The sequence below is a fragment of the Myxocyprinus asiaticus genome, chromosome 15 (assembly GCF_019703515.2).
Source record: "Myxocyprinus asiaticus isolate MX2 ecotype Aquarium Trade chromosome 15, UBuf_Myxa_2, whole genome shotgun sequence".
NCBI classification, from domain to species: domain Eukaryota; kingdom Metazoa; phylum Chordata; class Actinopteri; order Cypriniformes; family Catostomidae; genus Myxocyprinus; species Myxocyprinus asiaticus.
The window spans coordinates 21,768,252-21,776,400 of record NC_059358.1 but is presented as its reverse complement, the minus strand read 5'-3'; the positions used below and the strand labels follow the sequence as shown (position 1 = coordinate 21,776,400).

At 38.2% G+C, this 8,149-nt stretch overlaps 1 protein-coding gene across 1 annotated transcript; it reads right to left on the bottom strand.

The window, feature by feature from the left end:
* Positions 1-3,747: 3,747 nt before the first annotated feature.
* On the bottom strand, positions 3,748-7,872 carry LOC127453005 (uncharacterized). The gene is made up of 5 exons (XM_051718979.1): positions 7,767-7,872; positions 7,594-7,659; positions 6,116-6,817; positions 4,436-5,140; positions 3,748-3,828 (listed from the first exon to the last, which is right to left on the bottom strand). Exons 2-5 carry the CDS (start codon positions 7,622-7,624, stop codon positions 3,821-3,823), a joined length of 1,446 nt encoding a protein of 481 aa, XP_051574939.1. The 5' UTR covers positions 7,625-7,659; positions 7,767-7,872; the 3' UTR covers positions 3,748-3,820.
* Between the last annotated feature and the right edge of the window lie 277 nt (positions 7,873-8,149).

The window sequence follows — 8,149 nt, the reverse complement described above, 5'->3', positions numbered from 1 at the left end:
TTCCCTGGTTGACTTCCTCTGAGCCCTGTGGCAGTCGAGTTTTTGGAGAGACTCGCTGCCGGCCCAGTACACGCGCTAACTAAGAGCCCTGTTCTGGGCTAGGTGCTCCACAAGTGGCGGTTCCCTGTAAGGCTAACCCCATGCGATTACATATTTTCCGCTAATTCGTTTCCCTGTTGGCAAACTGCATCTTCCTTGGGCAGAGCCCTCTGCCCCAGTCTCCATGTTTGTAGTAACTCCTCCCCCATTGGGCAGGATCTACCTTGAAGACTCCCCACATGGTTGGAAAGACCATGTGATGTATTTTTCCACTTAAATATACCCCCCTCTCTTTGGGCGAGGTGTGGTCTCCGCGGTGTCTTCCCCTTGGGAAGGACACCCCCCGACTAGACCTGGCGGCCCAGTCGGATAATCCCCCTTCTTTTTTAGGGAGTGGAAAAAAAGAAGTGGAAAAGAGGCCACGACTGGGTTAAACCTGTCTCTATCTTTTGAGTAGATGACTTGTCCCCAGAAAGGGCCGTTCGACACTCATAAATATGTTGGGGGAGGTTACGTGTCGACCTGGTGTGCTGGCTATGAGGCAGTCTGCACACCACACACCGTGTAACACAGTTCAGCCAATTGTGGCTTTTCGTATAGGGACCACTAGTGTCACTACATCGACACAACGTCGAGTGAGTGACAGATAGGGAATGTCATGGTTACTTGTGTAACCTCCGTTCCCTGATGGAGGGAACGAGACTTTGTGTCCCTCCTGCCACAACGCTGAACTACCCGCTGAAATGGCCGCAGAATTATGCATCATTTTAGTGGATTTCTTGTGTTAAAAGAGCTTCAGAAGTTTGTGCTGCTCATCTGTTTCCCTGCATGTTGATATCAGACGCACTTAAAAAGATTTGTGAATTTGTGAAGCTTGTGAATGTAACTGCTTTTTTAATTTTACGATCAGACAGTTATTTCCTTTTAAAGCCTCTCGTAACTGGCAAAGTTTAAACTCTTGTTTTAGTGCAGTGGTTGATTGAAAGGTGAGGGGTGGTGCATCAGTACGGATTAGCATTTACATCTCAAATGCGATGTGGTCACATGCGTCTTTGACAAACTTCGTATGTGGATTTTGTCATTTGATCACAAAACGTTTTAGACCCCATTTAGACCTGTATTTAGTGCTGACCACATGTGATCAGATCACCCAAACCAGTGCTTGAAGTGGGTGGGTACTCACCAGTATGCAGTACCAGCACTTCCTAATTTAGTTTACAAAGTGTTGGCAGTTTTTCTTGCGTGCCACCACTTCTCAGAGTCTCCCGGTACTATGTAATGTTTTTAATGTTTTGTAATGTTTTTAATGTAAGTCAGTGATTTGATGCAGCCTGTAAATCACTTTTATCTGACCTTCCAAATGATTTTGATAAAATCTCAGAAAACATCAAAGCACTCTCTGCGCAAAACTCAGTGGTGAGTTTAACAACAGAACATGTGCAACAGCACTGGTGGTTGTCAAGCGATCCATGGTCCAGTTCAGGAGTTATATATAAGCTTATCTGGGCATAGATCAGTATGTTTTTATTTTCAAAGTAAAATTGTTCTCTTATGTGGGTTGATATTGTCAAAGATATAGACAGTTTTCATAAACAATGACCTTACAATGCATGTTTTTATTTTCAAAGTCAAGTTAATCAAAACCTATTTGTTAGTTGAGGGTTTGAGGTCATGTTTGTTCTTTAGCCAGATCTTAAGGAATTTAAAGCCAGACCTTACAAATGTTAATTAAATACCTCTTTCAAAGTAATTAAATACTGTTTTAATGTTTTAATGTAAATAAATGCATATTATTAACAGTTTTGTTTTTCATGTTAACATGTTATTTACAATAAAAGTGTAAAGTAAGATACATTTTGAAAAAAGAAAAAGTAGTTGAAGAGCCCTGCCATATAGTATAAAACCCCAAGTTTATTTATTTATTTTTAAGTAAACATATGTTGTGAAAAAACAGTCTCACAGTATTGTTTATTTACCAAAAAAAAAAAAAAAAAACACGTTCAATACTAACAAGGAGAGTACCTGCACTTTTTCTCTTCCACTTCAAGGCAAGCACTGCCCAAAACGCATCTTAATACCACTTGTAAACAGGGTCTGTGTAGTGTAACTTGAGTCATCATTATTTTGGGTTCATTTCATTTAAGAGAAAGACTGTGTTTTAAATGCATTTATCTGCTAAAAGTGAATTTTGTCAACATATAGGAGTAACCACTAGCAAATATGAGCAAAGAAGGTTATATAAAAAATATGCATTGTTTATCCTTTTGATCTTTCATTAAAAAAATACATTGAAAAAAAATCACAAAAATCTAACCTTTAATTGAAGAAAATAATTGAAACAGGGGAAATATCTCATTATTAAATAAATATTTTTCTCCAAAATGCATTGGCCATAATTATTGGCACCCTTTTATTCAATATTTTTTGCAACCTCCCTTTGCCAAGATAACAGCTCTGAGTCTTATCTTATAATGCCTAATGAGGGATCTGAGACCATTCCTCCATGCAGAATCTCTACAGATCCTTCAAATTCAGAGGTCCATATTGATGGACTCTCCTCTTCAGTTCACCTCACACATTTTCAATGGGGTTCAGGTCAGGGACTGGGATGGCCATGGCAGAACCTTGATTTTGTGGTCAGTGAACCATTTTTGTATTCATTTTGATGTTTGTTTTGGATCATTGTTCTGCTAGAATATCCAACCAGGGCCCATTGTAAGCTTTCTGGCAGAGGCAGCCTGTAACATTGCTGCTGGCACTGGCAATGATGAAGACGAAGATGAATTGAAGAACCCAAGTGCAATTTATTAAACAAAAGTGAAATCCAATAAAACCCTAACCATAAACTTGGAACATGAACATGACTAGACGTAAACATGAACTTGACACAAACTTGACACAAACTTGACACAAACTTGACACAAACTTGACACAAACTTGACACAAACTTGACACAAACTTGACACAAACTTGACACAAACTTGACACAAACTTGACACAAACTTGACCTCACATGAACAGCGTACCAAACATATACAATACTTCACAAAGAACAATGGAAAATATGAGGGTTTAAATACATGGACATGGGAGAACAAACCAATGAACAAACAGAACTCTAAAAAAAATAATTAAACAATAAACCAATGAAAACAAGACACATGAACATGGAGGGAAAACAGGAATCACATGACTAGGGAACCACATGACATGAACCAGGAACTAGAAGTTTCAAAATAAAAGACATGAAATTCAAGAATCAACAAAATACACATGACACAGCCAGGTTTTAATTTTTTATCTGTTGGTACTTGACAGAGTCTGTGATGCCATGTATCCGAACAAGATGTCCAGGACCTCTGGCAGAAAAACAGCCCCACAACATTAAAGATCCAGCACCACATTTAACTTTGGGCATTGGGTACGTCTTCATCTCTGTGTGCGCCAAACCCATCTCTGGTGTTTGTTGCCTAAAAGCTTTTTTTGTTTCATCTGACCATAGAACCTGGTCACATCTGAAGTTCCAGTAGTGTCTGGCAAACTGAAAATGCTTGAGGCTTTTTTTCTTGAAACCCTCCCAAACAACTTGTGGTGATGTAGGTGATGTCTGATATTTTTTTCTGACCCCAAGTCCCAACTAATTTCTGCAATTCTCCAGCTGTGATCCTTGGAGATTCTTTGGCCGCTTGAACCATCCTCCTCACTGTGCGTGGAGACAGTTTGGTCACACATCCTTTTCCAGGCCGATTCTTAAGATCTCCATTTGATTGGAACTTGTTAATTATTGCCCTGATGGTGGAAATAGGCATTTTCAATGCTTTGGCTATTTTCTTATAGCCACTTCCCATTTTGTGAAGCTCAACAACCTTTTGCCATGCATCAGGACTATATGCTTTAGTCTAACCCACTGTGATTGATGATTAAGGGAATTTGGCCTGTGAGTGACCTCATATTTAAACCCCTGTGAAACAGGAAGTCATGGCTGAACAATTTCATGTTTCTAGTCACCCAGGTGCACTATTTTATTTTTTTTTAAATTTGAATGGGACTATACTTCAGATATATTTTACTCATAAGAATTTCTAGGGGTGCCAATAATTGTGGCCAATGTGTTTTGGAGAAAAATATTTATTTAATAATGAGATATTTCCCCTCTTTCAATTGTTTTACTTCAATTAAAGATTAGATATTTGTGAATTTGTTTAATGAAAGATCAAAAGGATAAACAATGCAGATTTTTTTCTCATATTTATCAAGGGTGCCAATATTTTTGGCCACCACTGTAGGTGATCTCAAAACAAACATACAGTACATGGACTAAACACAACAAAACCCTAATTTTGATTTTATTAGGCCTTTAACTATACTTATTAAAATGTGGAAAACACTATCTTACCTTTCATTGCACTTATCTTCCACATCCGTCTTTGTTCCTTTGCTCTTGTCTTTGCTTTCTTATCTGCTGCTTTCCTCTTCTGCCTCACTTCTTTTAGAGTTCTGGGGTCAATTTCATAATGATGACCCCTATTTTGTGCCACCATCTTCTCTATCTTCACCAGCAGGTTTGTCACCTGACTGCCATCATTCCAGTTTTCATTGTTGAGAACATGATACCTGTTCCCACATTTCTCAGTTAGCCACTGTAGAGTCTTCCCTTCACTCTCAATGAACTCTTCAACAGTTACATCTCCCAGACAGTCTCCATGGGTGAAAAGAACTATGGTGTGAGCCCAGACTCTCTCACCAAGAAGCTCCATGTGTTCCTCCACTGATTTCTTCTCTTCTGCTGTGAATGACATGTCTACACGCAAGGTCAGCAGAAGAACGTGTGGTCCTGGGGGACAGAGGGACATGCTGAGTAATATCTCCTCTTTATCCAGTTGAGAGGTGTCACTTACTGGGAGAGACTTCCACCAGCCTGGTGTGTCCACTATAGCTACATGTGTCCCAGCCACATCCCCTTGTCTTCTCACACAATGCGTGGTTCTCTTTGAGATGAATGTCGACACACTGAAAATAGTGTTTCCTGCTGAACTCTTTCCAGCTCTTCGGCAACCTAACAATATCATCCTCATCTTGCTGATGTGGAATTGTTTATGACCTGGTAAAATAAATGATCTATTAATAAGAAATATCAAAATCCTTTATGTGTAAAATGAGGAAAATTCTGGGTAAAATACAAGTTAAGCTCTTGAATTTGTTGTTTACCACAGAAATCATTTAGAGTTGTACCTTAGTTAATACAAACAAAAAGCAAAATGTGCTGAAAGTTATGCACTTACAATGGAAAGTCTATGGGGCAAGTGTACAATATTCCATTACGCCATTTTTTTTTTTCCATTACGTCTTTTCTGACTTTGTTGCAGTTTATTATAACGCAGTAACACACTGACATAGTGATTGATGTATGTCATCATGAAAAAGAGACCCTCCCCTCCGATTTGATCACAAGTAGACAACAGGAGACACATTTAAGCGACCAGGTGTAACAGTGATGTGTCTCACCTGACGACATGTGATCGGATCACCCGAGACGCATATTAATAAATGGGTCTTGATTTATTTTCTTCCATTACTAAAATCAGCATTTAGTTAATCCTAAACGAGTATGAGATGACATTGATGTAGCCATTTGACTCATGTTTTAAAAACAATGGCAATAAAAAATTATCAGAAAGTGTCCCAATTTACCCACAATCACCCTTCATGGTGTCCACTACAGTCAGTTGATCTTTAAAATACATTTTTAACGACTCAGGGTGTGATGTATTTCTATTGTTTTATATTTTTATGATAACATCATTTCAACTTGGCTGACAAAAGTGGTGATGTATTTTTAATATCTACTGCTTAATATTAATATTTAATGCTGTTTTTCATTGCAGTAGACAGATGTATAATGCAATTCTCTTAAAATACATCATTTAAAAAAAAAAAAAAAGATTGGAAATTATTATATTGTTGTTTTGAAGTAAACAGAATAAACACGTCGGTTTTTAAAAAAAATAATTTTTAATTGAATAATTAATGCATCAGAGGATTAGCCAGAATATTTATTTAGGACTCTGATTCTCACCTTGATGCACAGGTAGAGTGCCCCATTGTTCTTGTACCATCTTCCTTCTCTGGTTTGCTCTCATGTGTCTCCTCGTCATCATTCCTTCTACCTTATGTAACCATTTTCTGCCCATTTCAAAATGGCAGCCACTGTTTCCCACGACCATTGTGTCTATTTTCTCAAATAACCCTGCCAACTGCGTTCCAGTGGCTCTCTCAGTGTTCAGAATGTGATATCTGTGCCCACATCTCTCCACAAGCCAGAGCAGAAGAGATTCCCCTTCACTTCCAATCTGCTTTTCAAGAGTTTGTTCCTGTAACTGGTCTCTATACGTGAACACAACTATAGTATGATTCCAGACACTTTCACTTAGAAGCTCCAGGTGTTCCTGTGTCGATCTTCTGTGCTTTTCTTTGTACATAGTGTCCACACGAATGACCAGCAGAACGGCGTGGGGCCCAGGGGGACAATGGGCCATGCTAAGCACAATCTCCTGTTTTTTAAATTCAGGGGTTTCTTTAACAAGGTAGTTTTTCCACCAGCCTGGTGTATCAACTACAGTGATTTGCCTTCCGGCAAAATCTCCTTGCATCTTCACACACTGGGCAGTTCTCTTCAAATGAGGCTCTGCATTACCTATTATGAGGTTTGCCAAAGAGGTTTTCCCTGCTGCTCTGTTGCCCAATAACACAATCCTCACATCAGAGAGTGACTGGACTCCTGCCAAGAGAGAGGATGTTTACTTAATATCAAAACGGATTCTTGTTTCCTGCTGTACATAGATCTAGAGATTAATTTAACTTAACCCTCATGTTCTGTTTGGGTCTGAGAGACCCCGAGGCCATTTTGATAGCTTGAAAACACACTTGCAGTAAAACGTTGATACTTTATGACTATTACTGATCTTATGAAAACTGATCATGGACTAAATTGTAAAGTAATGGCACATCAAAAGTCCATCATGAAAAATGCTACATTATTTGTTTGGGGTTTTAAAGACTCCAGATTTAAAATGCAATTAATTTTCACATGCTAAGATTCTCTGACTGATGTTCACACTGTGGTGACAACTGCTTAAGATTTCTTTCCTTTCTTTCTCTTTCATATTTTTTTTACATTGTGTTTTTGCTGGGTCAAATTGACTCCAAACAGAAACAACAGCACTAGAATGGATGCCAGTCACATTTCTGAAATGGGCATGTCTAATTTGAGATTCAGCAAAGCTTCAATAACATCTGCATACTTGGTTTTGAAAAGGTCAGGGGAACTTTGAAGAAGTTTGATGAAAATATCAGAATTGTTTTTAATTACAATAATTTTACACATACATCACTGAGACCCAAACATAAAAACAGTAAAGCTCATTTAAATAGAACATGAGGGGTTAAATTTAAATACTATTTAAATACAAAATGCTCCCATTACTCTTCAAGTAAATACCAAGAACTTAATTGCTCCTATAAGAAAAGGAGCATAGATGAACATAGGGAACTTACCAAATTCACAGCTTGTTTCGCAGGTAGCCATTGCTGTACTCTCAATTTCTCCTGTTCATAACCTTGCTAAATATATGTTTTACCAAACAATGTTAGGGGAAAAAAAATTACTTTTGGTTGAATTAGTTACTGGACAATTTAAATGATATGAGAAGGGTAATAAAAATTCTTACCCAAAGTCTTCAATTTTGTGTTAATGTGTTTCTGAGACACCAATATCAAGCTATTGGGTGATGCTTTTAAAATTACAAGAATACCACCCATACATTTACGGCTCTTTTCATCTGGCTTTTAGAAGCCATTATCTGTGAACAAATTAAAAAATGAGGTGAAAGAGGGAAAAAGGTTTTACCTTTGTTCTCATTGGCGCAGTGGATCTGACAGTGAAGGATATTATTCTTGTGTGCACAACAAATATGCACAAACTGGAAAGACTGGCTCAACAAGTGAATCAAGACTTTGAAGACTCTTATCAGAAGGGGCTCTTTTTCCATTGGACTGACCAATTTAGGTGGGAGTCAAGGGTCAGTATACAGTTTATATCCATTTACTGGTT

Bases quoted from the DNA above. Each gene is read 5' to 3' on its own strand.
- LOC127453005 (XM_051718979.1), bottom strand. From the start codon at position 7,624: ATGGCTACCTGCGAAACAAGCTGTGAATTTG. The intron at 6,818-7,593 runs GTAAGTTCCCTA...CTCTCTTGGCAG, and splicing joins CGAAACAAGCTGTGAATTTG to GAGTCCAGTCACTCTCTGAT. The intron at 5,141-6,115 runs GTGAGAATCAGA...TTATTTTACCAG, and splicing joins CACTCTACCTGTGCATCAAG to GTCATAAACAATTCCACATC.